The sequence below is a fragment of the Cryptomeria japonica genome, chromosome 3, assembly GCF_030272615.1.
Source record: "Cryptomeria japonica chromosome 3, Sugi_1.0, whole genome shotgun sequence".
Classification (NCBI taxonomy): Eukaryota; Viridiplantae; Streptophyta; class Pinopsida; order Cupressales; family Cupressaceae; genus Cryptomeria; species Cryptomeria japonica.
Genome location: NC_081407.1, coordinates 614,169,324 through 614,190,543, shown reverse-complemented (window position 1 = coordinate 614,190,543; position 21,220 = coordinate 614,169,324). Strand labels below are relative to the sequence as shown.

At 36.1% G+C, this 21,220-nt stretch overlaps 1 protein-coding gene across 7 annotated transcripts in view; it reads right to left on the bottom strand.

Moving 5' to 3' along the window:
* The window catches only part of LOC131073079 (uncharacterized), a 133,847-nt gene extending 121,901 nt beyond the window's left edge, over window positions 1-11,946 (bottom strand). For 3 of the 7 annotated variants that reach the window (XM_058009437.2, XM_058009440.2, XM_058009443.2), the window contains exons 1-2: window positions 11,399-11,944; window positions 5,783-6,067 (exon numbers count right to left, since the gene is read on the bottom strand). In XM_058009437.2, the coding sequence (XP_057865420.1) occupies window positions 5,783-6,067; window positions 11,399-11,689 (576 nt within the window). In that variant the 5' untranslated portion in view covers window positions 11,690-11,944. Of the gene's footprint in view, window positions 1-5,782; window positions 6,068-11,394 lie in introns of those variants that run through there. The other 4 variants (XM_058009439.2, XM_058009441.2, XM_058009438.2 and 1 more) reach the window with 4 other exon arrangements.
* Window positions 11,947-21,220: the final 9,274 nt, after the last annotated feature.

Sequence of the window (21,220 nt, the reverse complement as noted above, 5' to 3'; positions counted from 1 at the left end):
TTCATGCTTGGTGGCTGCCATTATTTTCAGACCTTGCTGGGCGCCACTGCTAGGAGTGATTTGACCTCCATTGTTGGCTGGGAACGCATTTTCAAAATTATTCTTCATTGCCCAGCTCATCCACACTAAGGCGATTTTGGTTAAGGGTTGTTTGGAGGAGTTTTCAGTGCATTTTCAAGGGCTGCCATTGTTGTTACAGTCTAAAACTCCATAGTTGCAGATTTGTCTTCAGACTGATTTTCATTTCCAGCCACTTGCCAACTTGGAAAATTTTACTTGGGTATCATTTCTTATGAGTTTTTTGGGCATTTGGTGGAGCTTCCATTGCTGATCTAAGTCTGAAACTCCATTTTCAGATTTGTCTTCAGACTTAGATATTTTTTACCAGCCCTTTGTTTGTGCCCAGATTTGACAAACTTCACTTTGGGAAGGTGAAATTCATCAAATACAAGTGTTTCCTATGACTGCGACAAGTTTAAATGACTGATTTATTAAAGTTGTAGGTTGTCTTCAGACATTGGGCAGCCATTGTTGGACATTGGAAGGGTGTCTTCAGACTTTAAGAACTAAAAATCAGACTTTTCCACACCCTTTTCCAAGCATTTTCAGAATTGTGGTATACTTCCGAGCACAATTTTTGACATTTTTCTGAGTATACCAGGTTGTCTTCAAACTGAAACTTCATTTCCAGCCACATTGTTGTGCCCAGATGTGACCATTTCTGAGTTTTGAAGGTCAAAATAATTCAAATGCAAGCATGTGACATGGGTGTGACCACTTCCAGCCATTGATATTCATCGTTTTTAGAGTGTCATCAGACTTTTTGGAGCCATTTTCAGACTTTCAGACGGTATATTCAGACTTAAGAATCAGAAAATCAGACTTCAATACACCATTTTCTGAGTATTTTTAGGCACTGGAGGGCGTATTCAAACTTTGTCCTCAGAAAATCAGACTTTTATTACAACTTTGATATAAAATATCAGTCACTTTCTGAGTGTTTTCAGACCTCCAAGTGATATTTCCAGACCTGGACATTCATTTTTGGGCTCCAAATACTTGATTTTTCTGAGTTTACATGGGTGTCTTCAGACTTAGCAATTATGATCAGACTTACCCTAAGTCTGAAAATCGGTTTTTCTTAAGGAAAATCTTCCAGATTTCAATCCGGACCTTCATATTTTCCAAAGTTGGTGTTACAATTTTCTGAGACTACCTATCGCATGTTGGGACAAATGTTAGGAACAAAGTCCTGATGGTGTCTGGATTTCCACTCCATGCAATGGTGATCCAATCAACACAAGATTTTCAAGGACAGTGAGTCTAGATGAGGGTCGGATTTCCATTGCAAGGCAGAATTACAAAGGAAGGAAGCTGTCCAGATAGGCATCAAATTTCCACCAAGTGAAGAATGGACAAGGATAATGCGGATGGTTTTGAGGAATGATCAGTCCATATGCGGATGGATTTCCCACCAAGGTTGAAATCAAGTTTATCACATGGGTGTTTGATTCAATGCTTGTTTGTTTTGCAGGACTGTTACGAGGAAAGGAAGTACGATGATCAAGGCTTGAGGTGAAGGAGGATGCATGCCATGAGGATAAGGAAGATTGGATGGGGATTTCCAAATAGAGATTCCAGAAGGTGAAGATGAGGACTAGATCAAATCATGAAAAAGACTTCACTTTGATGGTGAACAAATGAAGGAAAGCAAGTTCAAGAAATGAACACAAAGGATTTTACATCAAGAAATCCAGAACTACATCAAGGAATTTCAATATCAAAGTGCGTCAAGGAAGAAAATATTTTAGGATTCCAAGATTGGGAAATTTTCCAAACATAAGGAGGGAACAATTCATGGAATTCCTTAACATAAGGATGGAATGCAAAGTATCATAAGGGATTCCAAACATTGTGAAGATGAAGAATGTACAAGGCAAATTGGTTAAGTGTATAAGGCAAGCTGAGGTGGCATCCTAGTCATCACTCGTTCAATCAAAGGGTACCAAGTCAACATTCATTCAAGGAGGGAATAGGTGACACATGGCGCTACATCAAATATTATTTATCTTACCTACCCTCGTTTCTTATTGGCCAATGTAATGGTGGTTGTACAAACCCTAATTAGGGTTTTATCTTGTAATCTTGGCCGTTGATCTTGAATCAATCTGGGCCATTCATTTCTTTTGAGGCTCTATATATGCCTCCTTGTCTCTCATTTCTCTCATTTGTAAGGGAGGGTTTTTGTAGAATTGTTGGTATATGCTACAGCTATTTGAATCCTAATCATTGTTCAATTGTTGGTGATTTTGCTCTTCAAGTGTTGTATTTGCATTCATGGTTCTCAATTCCTCCAAGTTAGATTAGATTTTAAGATTAGAATTTATTTTCATGTATGTTAGATTGAGTGAAAGATTTGTTGAATTTATTTGTGTGGAATCCTTAATCCATACCACTAGCCTCTTGCCACTGGTAAGTGCGCCTTGTGTGGTCAACTGGAATTTTAAGTAAGCTTAAGTTCAACTATTACGCGTCCTTTGACAAACATCAACTTGGATGGTGTCAACGTTTGATGGTGATAGCCTGAAAATCTTTAAGTATACCTTAGACGATTGCACTAAGCTTGTGTCAATACCTGATTGTGAGACCTTGCCTGGCTTGATTCCACTAGATCCATTGATTCCACTAGATCCATTCATCATTTCCTACATTCCTAGCCTTAGAATAGATTTCTTGAACCCTATTCCTTTTGCCCTTTTTTTAGTAAGAATTAAGTCCGGAGCTTCATTGCCAAATCCTAAGTTATCGGCATACCTATCCTCATCCATGATAAGATTGTGCATTCATGTACAACATAAGTCCCCTTGTGATTCCAGCATTATCACATCAAACCACTGAACTTATCCACAAGTCAAAACCTAAAATTTTGTAACCTTGGGGTTGTCTCATTTGATCGCGAAGCATAGCATATGAGAGACTTTGTTCAAGAGAGGATAAGATACCTTGGTATTTTATTATGTGTTCGCATGTGCATAAAAAACACATCAACACAACTCATACAAGAAATTGCCCAGTCCAAGCTTTTACAGATTAAATTGCTGAAAAGGTGCAAACTCTTGACAGATTAAATAGCTGAAAGTCACACAAACCAATAACTCACCAATCTTGCGTGATTTATCTACCAAAAAAAAAAATAACCAATCATGTGGTGAATTTCCAATTTTTGCTGTTTTATTGACTCTATGGAGATTTTCTTCATTTTTTGAAGACCCTAACCCTTATTTTTCCTTTTTGAAAATCCTAACGCTAACCCAAGAATGATTTTTGCTGCTATGCTAGATACAAGTCCAAGCTAATCTTGAAATTTGACAAATTTATCTCTACTAAGCAGTTTAGTCATAATATTTGCAATTTGCTCCTGTATAAAGAAATATTAAAGACAAATATGCATACTATCAAACAACTAGCTGATATAATTGTTAAGCACTTAAATATGTTTGGTTCTGGCATGATAGACTGGATTCTTCACCATCTTGAGGACTTCCTAGATTATCACAAAAGAGTGAAGTTGGTGTAGTGAGACCAAGTTGAAGATTGACCAAGATCTTCAGCAACCACATTGGCTCAAACCCTGTTTTGACAGCAACCTTAGATTCTGCTGCAGTGGAAGATAAGGCAACTGTACATAGTAACTTGGTCTACCATGAAATTACTCTTGATCCAAGAGAAATAGATATATCTAGTTGTCAATCAGCAAGTATCAACTGATCCAGCCCAGCTGGAGTCAATATAACCAAATCAATTGGCAGGGTGTTGATAAAGTATGCCAAAGGGGAGTGTTCCTTTGATGTATCAAAGAACATGTTTTGCAGCTTGCCAATCTTCATCTTGATGATTTGACATGAATCTAGAAAGGTAGGTTACTCTAGAACGCAACTCCGACAAAGTGATAGTAATCTAAAAGAGAATGAATTAGTTGACAATGCACTAACTCATGATCATTGGTGAACCAATGTTAGTTGAGAGTTTCATACCAACTTCCACAAGTGTAGATGATGGATTACACTCACATTTTAAGTCTTTCCATTAAATCTTTGCCATGCTTAGTTTGTGATACAAATATTGCATTCTGAAGTTGCCTAAACTATAGTCCTAAACGATACTGCAGGAGGAGGTGAGGATCAGTCATTTCAAAACTGGAACAAAGGTCAGATTTGGCCTTTTGAATTGACTTGGCTCTACTATTGATGATTGTAAGATCATCAACATAAACAACCAGTATCACAATGAGATTTGGATTAGCACAACTCCTATATTCAGAATCTCAAAGGTATCAATAAATTTTATGTGCTGGGCTCTAGGATCCTACTTAAGTGTGTACAAAGACTTAAAGTTACTTAGTTAAACAAACTGCAAAACCTATGTTTTTTTTCCTGGAGCCTAAAACCCATGAAGTTGCACCATGTAGACTTCCTCTACTTGATCTTGACAAACATTCCATTCAAACTGAGCAGCAATATTACTTACCTTTTGAAAGGTTACCAACTTTGCAGCAACGGCAAATGTCTCCTCATAGTCCACCCCTTTCTGCTATGCATATCCTTTTACAACAAGCCTAGCTTTGTACTTGTTTAGAAAACCATCCGGTCTACATTTGACCTTATACACTGAATCGAAACCAATGGGCTTCTTCCTTTGGGGTAAATCAAATAGGCTAATAGCACCAATGTCTTATTCTCTATCAAGGCTTGAAATTCTGCCTTCATGGCATCATCCCCTCCAAGTTTTCTCCTAGCTTCATCACACATGCAAAGCTCAAATACCTGCAAAATTATAGATGTAACAGAAAACTTTACCTACTCACCACCTTGCATAAGTTCCAGGAGGGAATTGAACCCTGGCTTTCATTCTGATCATGCTCCATCTTTACCACTGAATCATATCTATTAAACTATACTTAAACATAGCTCAAATGATTTGGTGTTTAATTAATTTAGTTTTATTCCCCTCTTGTCATGTTTATTCGCTGCTTTTCACAACATAGGGTCTTCTTACCTTAGTACTTCTCTAGCATAACTAATTTAACTTTTAAATCCCACTGACCGACTTTGTTTATCAATATAATTTGTTTCTTACTAGTCCTTCTGTGCGGTTTGGCCCCCAACATGGCATGCTCTCATTCGAGAGTGGAATAACATGAAAAGTCTATGGTTATAGACTAGTATCATGACAGATCACCACCATATCTAGAGCCTCCTCCAGAACCTCAATGTTGGAACTGAACGGCCAGCTAACATGAAAATTTTAGAAATTTCAAATGCTTTAGCCCTTTAAACATCTACACAAATGAATCAATTCCCATAATATGCATAATAACCAACAAACTACATTAACAACCACTAAAAATTTTCAAGAAGGAAATCCTAATGTTTTGGACTTGATTTTCAAACCTATCAAAAAGACAAAAAGTCAACGTCTCTACTTCATCCAAACACATACATTGATGTCATGCTTAGACAGTGATTAAAAAGTTTTAACTTATCATTCTATTTTATAATAAATTTTATTATGACTACGATTTTAATGTTAATTGAATAACATGATAAACAACATCAGATTGGAGTACACTTACTTTTTCAACTCAAACAAAAGCTACAAAAGAACAAAGAAAAGCATCTTATTAGAGATCATGAATATAAAAAATGTAAGAATAATAAATTTAGCTTAAGATTCATAAATATAATAACCCGTCTCCTCTAAAACAAAGGTAAAATATACATACCCTGTGAATGGCTTGTACTACATATTCTGTATGTTCTTCAAGTATGCGACCATCCATGGCAGAATGTTCGCCTTCAAGATCGACAGCAAACCAATCGAGAACATTTGGATATTGGTTTTGTCCTCTAATACTTGAAAAAATTGTCCGCATATCCTCCTCCTGTCTTCCATTTGAACTAGAACTTAGACCTGCCTCTTCAGGTGTGAAGGAAGATTCCTGATAAAAAGTGGACTCTAGAGGACCTCCTTGAAATGCTCGATCTGACTCTGCTGCCAATGAGCGCACCTTTTGAAAACCAAAGGTATTTAAGTTCAGAACATGAAACAGTTGCACACTTGTGTCCACGTAGCATTCAACAAATATCAAGCATCCCATTAACTTTCCTAACAAACAAAAGATGTAAATAAACATTTTTTCTTTTTTCATTTGTAAAAATGTGATTCCTATTTCTATTTAAAGAGCAGTAATCATAATTTTACAAACCAGGCAGAAGTAACTGTATGCCTCACTTAACTTATCTAGTCATGATCTAGAACCTAATACCTATTTAGAGCCCTTGAAAACTGTGACAAAGAACAAGGATTACAAAATTGTATTAGGAAGCCCACTTATAATAATCAGTTTCCATCATTTCAACCAGCTGAGATTTTCTGCTATAGAGGCTTCATTTCTAAATCGTGCTTCATATTGCAGACATACTCAAAACATTTTAATGCTTGTTGCTATTGAGGACATTACAAGGAAGGAAGAAACTTATTGCACTAAAATATTCCATCTACTAATCTAGGCTGGCAGCATCATTTACCAACACCTAAAATTACAACAGGAGAAAACAGATCTCCTCATACACTTCAGAGAGACTAATATAAGCATGCCTTCCACCATAGAGGGGTCGAGGGAGGAGAGGAAAACCATGGAGAAGGATGAGGACAGTTATGGTCATAGTAGCATAACATTTTTTAAAAATACCAAGTAATTACAATCAGCCACATTTGCCATGTCGTTGCCTAAGTTTTTCAAAAATTAATTCTGAAAAACATTCCATGGCTCACTTTTACATTTTGAGGCCAAAAAATAAGAGTATAGGTAGACTGAAGAAAAACTTTCAAGCATTAGGGCAGTTAAATTTTCTTTAAATTTTACTTTGACTAATCCTTTTCTAAAAGTTAAATTTTAAAGTTTTAAATTTTAACCATAATGAATGTTTTCTTTTGAATTATATCCTAATAAAGATTCGGTTTTGAAAACGTAGGGGCTGCCCCTAAAATGGTATACCATATTCCATGACAAAACATCCTACTATTTTAGGACCATTCATTTATTTTTAGATAAACCCTCAAAGTGAATAAAATAGTTTATTATTATTTAATCCTGCACATCTTTTTATGATAAGCATTTTTTAAAAATATTATGTCTAATTTTATCCCTGCACACTATATTCGACATCAAATAACGAAATTAGTTTTTTTCCCTATTTTGACAACCAGTACTTCATTTATTAGCTCCAGAATTTTCGCCATCTTCTTCCCATATTTAAATCCAAGTAATTGAATTCCATTTACACTTTTGCCTCATCGTGTCAACACCATGTAAATGGAATAGTAATACTATTATAGTTATGGTAGTATAGCAGTCTATTTACATAAAAAACAACAGCATCCATGCAACACTCACTGGCATGGAAGACAAAGGCATGCAGCTTCTTCTCAAATTGTAATTTCATTGTCCTTTATGAGTCACCTGAGTGTCATGAACTCTTTTATGTTGTATAAAAAGTAATTGTCAAGTAGTGGGAAATGTAGACACCTAAAATTGTCCTAGCCTTATTTATTTAATTATTTTATCTTAAGCTTTTTATTAATTAAATATATTTTTATTTATTTAATTAATTCATTAAATTATTTTTTCTCTAAATTAAATAAATATATTTTATTTATTTAAATGGTCCCACTTCTTCTATTAATTAAATAGATCTTTATTTATTTAATTAATTCATTAACTTTTTTCTTTCATGACACTTGTCATTCATCTTAATCCTATCCCTTCATTTATAGGGTGCTCTCTATATAAGAGGATCCTTTCATGCTTATCAACCCTAATTAACTAATGCAATCAATCAATCTTTTATGCAATCAAGCATCTACACAACCACAATCCATTCTTTGTTGAGCTCTTGTGCACAATACAAAATTTGAAAGCAACCATATCAAACAAAATCAATGGAGATAGGAAACAATGGAGATCAAACCCTACTAAGCATGTGAATGGTATAATCTTTCATGTTTTTGATATTTTGCATGTTTTAGGTTCTTCATTGGTGTATGGTGGATTCTTAATTGTAGAACTAGGGTTTTATGTGGTTGGATCTTTGTTGGTTTTACAATATTATAATCATTCCATTTTCACCGTATACAGGAACAAGTTATGATTTTATGTGTTAGGGAACTTCTGGGGATGTTCATTTTCAAACCCACCTTTTTAGCCTTTAGGTAGAGGGTCCACCAACCCACACTTGGCAAATAATAAATCTATATTCAACGTCTATGTTAGTGGGATTAGGTATATCTGTAAGAAGTAATCACTGTTACCAGATCTGGTCTAAATTGGGTCATGTCTAGCATTTTGGACAGGCAAGGTTTGTCTGGTTCAGTAAATTTTTCTTTTCCTATAGAAATTTTCCCATTTTTTAGTAAAAATCTTGGATTTCTGAATTTTTTTAGCCTCCTGAGCAAATTGAATGTTTCAAACCTGGTAACCATGGAAATAATTAATCCAAAAAAAGGAATTTTTGGGCCAGCTAGGTATGTCTGGTTCAGTCCAAATTTTTCAATTCCTATAGAAATTTTACCCTTTTTTTTTGGAAATTTTGGATTTCCAATTTTTTTAGCCTCCCAAGCAAATTGAATGTTTCAGACCTGGCAATCATAGATATAATTAATCCCAAAAGAATAAAGTGAACATGTTGTACAGGGAATTAATTCTAAATACCCTAAGGTCTGTGAAGGTCAAGATGTATTTTGGACAGAGTTGCTGGAAACTCCTTTGTCCCTCCCTAGGAATGCGTTTCCCTGCATCTGTTCCCGTTTTTGAAATGGATACGTATTCGATACAGCCCAGATACACGTCAAATATTGTACCCACGCATGCCCAAAAATCCTAGATTTCCAACCATGCTAAATACTAATGTGATTTGATTTTTTTAAAAAATTGACGTAAATCTTCCTAAATTTAATTTTTTTAAACTTCATTAATGCATTTTTTTTTTTAAATGGTATTAACAAAACCTACACCAAATGAGAAAGACAAATGAAATGTTTTTCTATTTCAGTGACCCATTTTTTGGGTTATCTTCCAATGCAACTCTTCTATTTTTGCATATTGTAAAATGTTAAATCAACTTATCATTATTTATGTAGAAATTATGTGTCTATATTGCTTTTGAAGTAATGAAAATCTCCTCGAATAACTTAGAAAATTGTGTTAAATATATGTGTATGTGTTTTTTATGAATGACGTGTCCAGCCGTATCCATATTGGGGGTCTTAAAAATAGCCGTATCCGTATCAGATACCGTATCCATGTCCATACAACTTTGATTTCGGATGGTAATTGTTTGCACGTCTGCAACAGCCTGTGTTTTGGGCCAGGTAGAGAGCTCATTCTTCCTCTACTATTTGGGACTAATTTGATGTGCAAAGCATCTCAGAAAAGTGCTCTTCTCTTTTATGGAATATTAGTCTAGTTTCAGTGATCACGTAGAACTGTTCACATTCCACATCATTGATAAGCCAAGTAGAATTTTTCAGTAGTTGCTGCTTCAGTTTGTTTTCACGCAGATTCCTCTCAGCTTTCTGTCTTGTCTCAGTTTTAGATTTTTGTAGGGAATGCAGTCACAGCAGCATTACACTTTATTTACATGAACCAACAAGAAGCATGCATGCAGAAGAGACTCATTTGTTTGCATGTAAGTCAAGTACCATGCAACCTCTTCCCTGATATGTCAAGTGACTGTACTTGATAACTCTCAATTCAGACCTTTGTCCTCCCCTTTATTTGTCATTACTTCATTTCTTAACCATTTAATTATGATAACTTTATCAAAGTTCCAACTCTGAGGTTGTTATTTACTTAATCATATTTTGACTTCAAATCATATTCACCGAGCCCTACGTGCATCATTGTTCTAAGGCCTCTAGGTCAGGCCACTCCAATAGCATGCACATGTTGACATGCCAGTTTCTAAGTAAGATAAGATTGTATGTTGCCACATACTATGCACTTCATTTATTAAGGATCTTTACATCGATTTCATATAGCAGTCACATGTTCAAATGCCATTTTATATGTTAAACATGTGGCATGCCGGTCAGAACAGTGATATTACTATTAATACTGGCCTACACATTCTGCACTTTCTTGAACTCTCAACAGTTGGGTTCATAAAAGATATGGCATTTGTTGCTCAAAGAACGTCATGGTAGATCTATGGTGCAGAATCAAAGACCTCTCTTTTTCAGAAGGATTCACTTAAATGCCACCTTCCTCTTGGCCCCTTCAAGCTGAGTTTGAAACAAAATGTTGGAATGTGTAGAACTCAATTATCTAGCCCAACTGAGTTACTGAGCTAATGCGATGTCCTGGGTTTGATTCCTAGCTGGTCCATGCAAAATAACAATTATTTTTCAAAGGATCTAGCTAAATTTGTAATATTTTCAAACTTGAAATGAAAAAATTGGTTCCTAGTTGGTCCATACAAAATAACAGTTATTTTTCAAAGGATCTAGCTAAATTTGTAATATTTTCAAACTTGAAAAAATTGATTCCTAGCTGGCCCATGCAAAATAACAGTTATTTTTCAAAGATCTAGCTAAATTTGTAATCTTTTCAAACTTGAAAAAATAAAAGAGAACTGTCATTTCGTAGCTTAAATGTGCCTTTTAAAATATTTGTACAATTGGCATGCAATCTAAATTTGTCATAAATTTAACATAAAACCTAAAGAGATAAAGACCTTGTTTTTGTGTGCCTCAAATGTGCTTTTTAAGTTATTTAACAAGTCCTGGGCATTTTTAGTATGCAAATTCAATCTCGTGAAAGTTTTCGAAAAGGAAAAAACTCAAAAGATAAAGAAAAAGATGAAAAAGGCCTGCATTTCGGTAGTCAAAATGTGCCTTCAAGGCTATTTATGACTAATGCTAGAAACAATTAGAATTCAAATGTAAGTTTGTGAACAAACAATTAAACCAATCAATTAATTTTTTTATTTTTTTTAAATTGATGAGATCAGAAGATGAAGATATCATGTCTGTTTGTAAGCAAAATGCACCTCCGAGGCTATTATGATGAGCACAAGAAGCAATTAGCCCTCAAATGTAATTTTGTGTACAATTAATAAGCAAGAACAGTTAATTAATTATAAAACGAAAAAGGAAAAAATGATAAGATCGGGAAGATAACTGCCTATTAGTTAAGGAAAACTGATAAGATCAAGAACATAACTGCCTATTAGTAGCTAATAGGCAGCTCTGAGGCTATTAAACACAATTCCTGAGAGCAATTAACGGTCAATTTATGTTTGTGAAGAATAAAAAGAGGATGATGAAGAAGAAGACCTGCCTGTTTGTAGCTGCCGCCATTGCCTGGAATAAAAAGCACGGGCACACCAGATAGCTGCTTGAGGTGCGCATCATAGTCGATCTTTCTCCAGCCTTCGTGGTACAAATACAGTCCATATTTCCCCGCGGAAATGTTGTTGGCAGCAGAAATGGGAATGTAAGTGGGGTACATGTAGGTCATATTGCAGCCGTTCGGAACAGGCTTCAGCAGCTCCATCAATCCAGCTAAACCCGCGCATACTGCAAATATCACCACCGTGATAACCCTCCACTTGGATTTAAGACCACCCATGGTATAAAAACATACAGATTTATGCCATTCAGTTGCTAATTAAAGCCGATCCCGTCTGCGAATGGTCGAATCTCGAGCATTTAAACTGTACTTGTGAATTATTTGGAGAAATTTTACATCGCGGAGAATAATTAGGGTAATGAGATTGAATCTTAAAGAGACTCCAAAGTGCTGTTCTCATGAAAGAGGGAGTGTCAGCGATTGAAGACTGTAGACTCGGGCAAGCTTCTTGGCAGCTGGAGGTTCCCGAATGGTGCTACCGGCAATGGGCGGTCGTTTCCATGTGAATCTTGAAAAAAAAGGGCCGGAAAAGGCCTGCGGGTGCTGTTGGCCAGTTGTATCGACGTTGCAAACGAAAGGTTCGTGGATATGACGTATTCTATTCACATGACCTGCCACGTGGCATGATGCAATTTGATTTTACACATTATTTTTAAGAAAGTTAATTGGAATTGAATTTTCCATAGGCGCGTTGTGATATTTTCAAGTCAAAATTGCAACGCTTACGTATCACACTATGATACTAAATGCTTCCATTGGTTTAAAAACCTTAGGATCTAGCCTTCCGTTTCATAACTAATAATTCAATAAATGTGGTGATTAATGTGGTAGTAATAATTTAATAATAAATATAGTAATTGATGTTGTAGTAATAATTTAATAATAAATATAGTACTTAATGTTGTTGTAATAATTTAATAAATATGGTAATTAATGTTGTGATTGTCACGTGTGTGAAGTAGGATACTTATAGCTGCAACACAAACATTCAATTGATCATTACAAGCATGGTTAGTAAATTGAAATCAAATGAAAGATAAACTATGACAAAGCGATCTATCGCCTCCTAAGAGATGAGAGTGTGGATTTGCTTTCAGATCTAGATGAGCAATCCCAGTGATTTGACTACACCAAGGAGGATTTAAAATGATATGATGTGCAAGCTAGATAAATGCATGATTAAACTAGATTGATCCAAGAAGTTAATTATGCTAATGGTATGCATTGATTATGCTATATGATAGATGCAGTTAAGCTAGATGAGAGATTTATTGTGATATATGATTAAGCAATTATACTAGAAGATGATCAAATTAAGCTAGATCTAAAATGCAATAGCCTATAATAACAATGCTTAAACTAGAATGCTAAAAATGATATGCCTATAATAACAATGCTTGAAATGAGATGAGATGGGATCCTTTGTGCTCCAAAATGGGGGATATTTATAGGATTTCCAAGGGCGGGGGTGAGGTGGCAGGAAAACGATCAAGATTGAATCTGAAGATATCAAGGGTCAAATTGGAGGAGGTTGGAGAAGAGGTTGGAGGGAGGGACACTTGCCATCTGTATGGTGACAAGTGTCAAGGAATCTTACTCACAAGAGGGCAAGTGTCCAAGGGAGGAGACATGTGGCATAAGTGTCATATGTCTCAAGGGGAGAATATCCAACCCATGGGAGGTTAGGATAAGGAGGTTAGGATGAGGAGGTTAGGATGGGGTTAGCTAAACCCGAGATTAGGTGGAATGGGTTAGGTTAGGGGGTGGTTAGGTTAGGTGGTTAGAAGTTCGGAGGCATGTGTGAAATTTTGAATTTAAAAATTCAAATAATAGGAAAACGCTAATTAACTTTTAACAAACTCATAAATTGATTTGTTTTAATTGATTAGGGGATTAGAAGAAATGAATCAATTGGTCGAGGATTAATTAATTAATCAAATGAGACTATTGAAATGAACTTATTAAATAAATCCTTAGATTTATTAATAAGTAGAATGGGGAAATTAATCAAATTGCTAATGAATTCAATTAAATTGAGAAGGAGGATTAATTAAATAATTATTTATTTAATTAATTATCTTCAGACCATTTTTAGGTGTATATATTTTGTCCATCTTTGAAGCGAGATGTGATGACGCGTTGATTCAAATAATAATCTCAATTTGATGATGTTGATGTGATACTAGTTCGATAGGATGCCCCTGCCATTGATTGCTAAATTGCAATACGATGATGCCCCCTTGGGAGATCAATTGAGATAATTGACCTTTGGAGTGTTTGAATCTTTGCAAAATTGATTTCCCAATTAGAAATGATTTGATTTCTGCAACGTTGATTGATGAAAGTGTGAGTTCTTTGATCACTATGATGTGGGTATGGATGTGATGATTGATAGAGTTTTATTGAATTGATAAGATTGATTATATTGGTGAAATTCAGATCTAGTCTGGTTTCAGGAATGACACCTCCTATATAAGACAAAGATGATCAAAGCGTCTAGTTTCAAGAATGATATATCCTGTATAAGACTTGATCAAAACGTTTGGTTCCAGGAAAGATGCATCGTGTATAAGACATGATAGAATGGATCAGATGAAATGGTTTGATAGAATTGATAAGATTTATTAGATAAAGAACTGACATTTTGTTGATATCCCGTTGCAGGAAGATTTAGATGTGCTAATGTTGATACATTTGAGGGAGTAACATAAGATTCGCTTTGGGTTGATAACATCTGGAGAGAGATGAGTCATCGTTTCGATTGTGTATACACCTATGATGATACATTGATGATTTATGCGATAGATTTGGCCTTGGATAAGATGAGCTTGTGTGATCCTATGCAAGAATGAAATGCAAGCTAAATTCAAATGCAAAATGCAAATGAAATGCAAAGCTGTGATTGGACCAATCACTAGGTTATTGTGTTTTGTCATCATTGAGCTTTTAAGACGTGGGAAGTGAGTGCAAACATCGATGGTATAATTGAACCATGATGACTAGAGCACTACTTTCTTGGATTTTGATGTTGCAAGTTAGCACGAGCATCGAGGTATAATTGAACCAAGATGACATGAGTGTTGCTTGCATAAAACATGCAGTATTAACCATTTCTATATGCAAATCGAAAATATCTTCAATGATACTTCGATGATCATGTCCTGAGATAAATTTGCACATATTAATGGTTAATTTACAGACAGTAGACAAGAAAAAATATCATGTTCCTTCTTTGTTCCTCTAGTCAGAGACATCCTGGAGTCACTCAGAAATCATGATAGTGAAAATCAAAGATATAAAAGTTGAATGAAAGTGTTAAAATCATTAGTCAAAAGATATCATCCATTGAAAAGTGTGTGATGTGCTTAGATTGACATGTGATAGCTTGACGGTTGATAATTTGATCATGTGTTCACTGTTGGATGTGTCTCAGTTTCACTTGACGAGAGTTGTCTAACTATTGTTCTACTTGTTTAATGAGGCTAAAAACGATAGAAAATTTTGCCCCCAGCTAGGTGCAGGATTTTGCCCCAAGTCTAGAAATAAATTTATTATGATATACCCAATGATCCAAACCATTGTGAGAAATCCGTTGCAATGCTTGCGTATGTACAAAGGCTTATTTGTGGATATGAACAACGTTAACAGGAAATGACATGCAAGCAGAAGGATACATGACCTAATAGATGGAAGAGCTATCTGACAGATAGCGCATGTTGCCAAGTTTTCACCATCTATTTTTATTGCACTTTTCTCATATTTGATTTTTTTTTTCATTGTTTTTTATTTTCTATTTTTTCAGACATAAAACTTCTTTAGATGCATATTATTGATGGGTTCCTCGAGCTGATCCTTGTCCTATGTTGATAGTTGATATGCTCCTGATCTAAATATTGTTGTGACCACAAACGAACCTAACCGGTTTGGTTCAAACTTCCCTTTCTTTTCTCGATCTGTCTAGTTGCATGGATTTTCCTTTAGTACTAGTTCTCCAACTTGAAAAGCTCTTGGTTTGACCTTGTCATAACTTCAGCACATTCTTTGTTGATACACCTTTAAATGATCAAAGACATTTTTTCTTCATTTGTGGATCAATTCTAACTCTTGCAATCTAGATACTCATTGTTCTTCATCTGGGATAAGGCCTTTTAAGGATAGTCATAGAGAAGGTATCTCTACTTCTATTGGTAGTATTGCTTTGAATCCATAGACAAGAGAAAAAGGTGTGGCGCTTGTTGGTGTGCAGATACTAGTATGGTAGGCTCATAGAGTAGGGTTCAATTGAATATGCCAATCTCTGCCAGCATCATTCACTGTCTTTTTGAGGATTTTCATAATAGTTTTGTTTGATGCTTCTGCTTGCCCATTCCTTTGTGGATAGTAGGGTGTGGAAAATCTGTGTTGGATCTTGAATTTCTCACATAGCTCTTGTACATCCTGGTTCTTGAATGGTCGCCCATTATAAGTGATAATGGTCATGGGTATGCCATAGTGACATACGATGTAGTTCAAGATAAATGGAACAATTTGTTTTCCTGTGATATTTATGAGAGGTACTGCCTCAATCCATTTTGAAAAATATTTTGTAGCTACAAGGATGAATTTGTGACCATTGGATGAAGGAGGATTTATCTTTCCTACTAGATCAAGACCCCATTAACAGAAAGGCCAAGATGTTGCCAAAGCATGAAGTTCTTATGCTAGTGCATGAATCAAATTTCCATGGATTTGACATTGTTTGCATGTTTTAGCTATTTGAAAAGAATCTTGTTACATAGTTGGCCAATAATAGCGCAAGCATATGAGTTTTTTTGAAAGGGTAAGACCACTTGAATGAGTGCCACAAATGTCGTTATGGACTTCATTTAAGTCCTTCTCAGATTCTTCTTGTTCGAGACATCTTAAAAGAGTACCTTCTAGACCTCGTTTAAAAAGTGTATCTGTGACAAGAGTATAATGGGAGGATTGGCGAATAAAGTTTCTCTTTTGGTTCTTTGACAAGTTAGGAGGGAGGATATTATCTTTTAGATATGTATAAGTTTGGCCATAGCAGGAGGAATCATGCCCAACAAGGTGACATATAGTTTGGGAATCGGGACAATTATGTGTAGGGTAAAACAACTCTTCCACCAGGAATTTGTAATGCTCTTGATTTTCCTATGTCTGAAGTAGAGAAGCAAGTGTTGCCATGGCATCTACTGCTTTGTTGTCATTCCTCAAAATTTGCTCAAAAGTTATTTCGACAAAGTATTTCTTGACATCATCAACCATATTCTTATAAGGCATTATTTTTTCATCCTTTGTTTGACAATCGTCATTGATTTGATTGATGACGAGTTGAGAGTCTCCAAAGACTTGAAGTTGTGTAATGTTCCACTCTATGGCCATCTTTATTCTCGTGACCAAAGCTTCATGTTTTGTTGTATTATTGGTGCATGGAAAGCTTAATTTGTATGCCTTTGGAATTGTATGACCTTGTGGCATGATGAATATAATGTCTACTCCTAATCCATGTTGTGTATATGAACTATCAAAGTATAGTTGCCATGTCTTTGTGGTGACTGTTAGGATATCAGCATCGAGAAATTCAATGTGTAAAGGATGATCATCTTGAAGTGGTGCCTTTGCTAGTTGGTCGGCAATGACTTTCCCCTTGATAGCTTTTATGTCCACATACTCAATATAAAACTCGCTTAAGATCATGATCCATTTTGATAATCTTCCTGTTAATGTCACCTTGTTGAGCAAATACTTCAATGGGTCGATTTTAGCAATCAACTTGATGGAGTGAGATAGTAGATAATGTCTTAATTTTTTAGAAGCAAACACTACCGCCAAGCATGCTTTTTCTATTGGTGAATAGTTGAGCTTTTATCCCACTAATATTTTGTTGATGCAGTAGATGGCTCATTCTTTTCCTTCATTATCTTGTTGTGCGAGAAAAACTCCTAATGATACATTTGTGGTTGATACATATAGTAACAACAACTTTCCTGGAATTGGTGACATTAGGATGGGCGGTTGCATGAGATAGGCCTTGATCTTGTTGAATGCATCCTCACATTGATTATCCCATTTGAAATTAACATTTTTGTGCAATAGATGAGTAAATGGTTGGCATTTATCTGCTAGCTGAGCAATAAATCTTCTGATTGATTGTAGTCTACCTTGAAGTGATCTGAGTTGACTGATATTCCTGGGAGATGACATTTCCATGATTGCTTTGACCTTGGCTGGATCTACTTTGATACCCCTAGCTGAAACAATGTATCCCAATAGCTTGTCTGAAGTGACACCAAAGACACATTTCTTGGGATTGAGTCATAGATTATACTATTCTAACCGGTCAAGATATTTTCTAGTATTCCTATATGTTCTTCTTTGTTGTATGATTTGGCCAATATGTCATCCACATAATATTCCATGAATGTATGCATCATCTCATGGAATATTGTTGTCATGACTCTCTGATATGTAGCACTTGCGTTCTTTAGTCCAAATGGCATGACGTTCCCGTAGAAAGTACCCCATGGACATGTGAAAGTTGTCTTTTCTTGATCTTCAGGTGTTATTTTAATCTGGTTGTATCCTGAGAAACCATCCATTAGAGAAAACATGGAATGTCCAACAGTTAAATCCACAATGATTTCAATGTTCAGCAAAGGAAAGTCATCCTTTGGACATGCATTATTAAGATCTCTAAAGTCTGTGCATACTCTGATACTTTCATCTAGTTTGGAAATAGGAATGATGTTTGATACCTAGTGAGGATATGCTACAGGTCTGATGAATCCCATGTCTAGTAATTTCTTTAGTTTTGCTTTGACCAGAAGAGCGATATGAGGATGCATCTTCCTTAATTTATGCTTAAATGGTTTGGCTCCTGGCTTGACATTTAAGTGATGCATAATAAGATCTGGATCCAACCCTGGCATATCTGTATATGACCAGGCGAAATTGATTTGTCGTCGTTTGAAGAAATCCATATATTGTTGCATTTCTTCTTCTGATAAAGAAGTGTTGGATGTAGAATCTTTGGTTGCTCTATTGTCCCAATGTTAATTGTCTCTGTTGGTTCGATCAATATGGATGACCTTTCTTGATAGTACTCAAGTAAGGTGTCAAATCTCTCATCTTCCGATGCCTCGAGGAGGTTTTCACCATTAGATGCATCCTTTCTTTTTACTTTTTCTTGATCTAATGTTGCCAATAAATAGTTTTCAACATTAGACCTACTATTATTTTCTTTATTTTCACTTTTGCGACTGAGAGATTTGGCGCCCACTTGAATAGAAGATGTGTTGTTGAAATTCCTGATGAAAGTTGTCGCGGGTTCAATTGCATTAAGATATAAGGATATGGCATCAATGGTAGTATGTCTTTCATTTTCCCAGTCAATAAGTTCAGGATGGATTAGAGGTAAGGGGTCCTCAGGTTGAGATTCTTTAGAGGTATTAAGGGTCACGATACAGATGTCAAAGTTTTTGATATGTATTTCAATGTCTGGCACGATACTCTCATTAGAATGACCTCTCGCGAGTAGCTCCTAATTGTCCTCGATTAAGTCCAAGTGGTGCAGGAGCACCTCATAAACAAGTTATTCATGACCCTAAGGATGAATACTAGGATCATTAGGGTGTCTTAGTGTGTTTTATGTTTCATGTATGCAATAAACCCCACCATATACGCCCATGTCACCAATTAGGCAATTTGAGAAGCCATTTGGGACAATGTGGTAAAAAGGGATAATAGATGGTCTAGATTTGTGTTTGATAGGTTTTAGACTTTTTTTTATGTGTGTTTGGTTGGTCCATGTGTGTGGATCCCAACCTTAGAGAGTATGACAACTTTTTGTGCAAAATTGAAAAAATGCAACTTTTGTAAAATGCAACTTTTGGTGCAAAAGTGCAACTTTTTGTAAATCGGTTGGGGGAAGCCTTTCAACGGCTCCAACCTACTCCAAATTTGGTGGGAAACAATTGGAGAGTTGCATAAGCCTTGTGGGTATGATTCCCAAGTTTTTTGATGTTGGAGTTGGAGTTTGAGAATCAATAATACACAAAATACTATAGTTTTCCCAGAAATTATGTGTTTTGCAGGAGTTGTACGTGTCTGTACGGATTTATTGGAACCCCATCATCCATGGAGTAGATAGGGAGATGGAATAGATTTATTTTGGTGGTGGTTTTAGGTCTTAAATATTCTGGAGTAGAGAGAACCCCCTCATTCTTTTGACTCTAACCCGGAAATTGAGGGTTTGGAGAGGGTTTTGAACAAAAATGGCCTTATCTTACACTCCAATACATTAGAAGACCCTTCCTTTGGAGGGATGAAAGATAAGCCTATTTAATTTATTATTTTCATGGTGTGTAGCAGGGGAAACCTTTTTGTGTGGAGAAAAGAGCAAGACTAGGTAGGCATCTTTATGTGACTACCTAGGACAAGTTTTAGGACAGTCATCATAAGTTGTCATAACGGTGGATTCCAAGCGTGTAACTCTGGAATTAGAGGTTTATAACTACCCCCCACATTCTCATATAATTTAGTTTCCATTTTGTGTACCGGTAAAGGTAGTTGCTTTGGAAAATAGGGCTAATTGCCCCTATTAAATCTCGTAGCCTCTAAAGGGAGCAGACCTTGTAATTGCAGATCTGACCAACCCATTTTGGGGATTAGTATAACTTCCAAAAGGGTGTCTAAAATGATGATTTATTTGTATGTGTGTGTGGAACATTTTGAAGTTAAGGTCCATACTATCACCGAATAGGGCTACAAGCCGAGGGGTAGGTTTACAAAGGAGATATAAGGAATTGGTGCCATAAACCAAACCTAATGTTTGAAAGAGTTTTTAGATTAAATTTTTTGGCCAACTTCAAAATCTCAAGGAGTATAGGTCACCAGTAAAGCACATTTGAGGAGTTGAAGCCTTTTACTCATCTTGAGTAGGCCTAAGCTTAGTGAATATGTGTGTAGTTTCATCCAAGGTGTAGAGTCCTTCCTTGCAAGAGCCTTGTGTTTAGTTAGGGGGGTCACTAGCCTAACCTTGATTGGGCTTGTCATTAGGAGTTTGGGTAGGCCTCTGCATCAAGTGGTATCAAAGCAAAGGAGTGTCCTTTGGAAGAGAAGGAGAAGACAAGATGTCGGAAGAAGAAGGATCCCATGAGGCACCTTCAAGAATGACTGATGCGGAGTTGAATGTCTTGGTGAAGAAGTAGATGCTAGAGAGAAGAGCAGTCGGGGCTAAGAATCAGTACTTGAGAAATGAGAAGGACTAGTTGAAGGATAGAGTGGAGAGGGGAGATAGAGACTCTGGAGAAGAAAGGGATGAAGAGGAGATTCTTATGCAGGAAGAGCTAGAGGTACCTGCAAACCAAATACCCCTGATGAGTGTCCTCGAGTCCATGGAGAGAAGAACAATGGATGTGAAGATGGATCTTCTAGTATTTGCAGGCAAGATGGAGCCTGATACAGTGATGGAGTGGATAGACTCCTTGGACAATTTTTTTGAGAGTGAAGACATACCAGACCACCAGAGGGTGAAGATTGCCCAATCCAAAATGAAAGGGGTTGCACTAACTTGGTGGATTTTCATCCAAGATGAGAGGGTGAAAGAGGGAAAGAGAAGAGTAGCTACATGGAAGAAGATGATGGCTTTGGTGAAAGAAGCCTATGTCCCAATGGATTACAATATCCAATTGCATATGAGGAGATAGAATTTGAAACAAAAGGAAATGGACGTGAGTTACTATA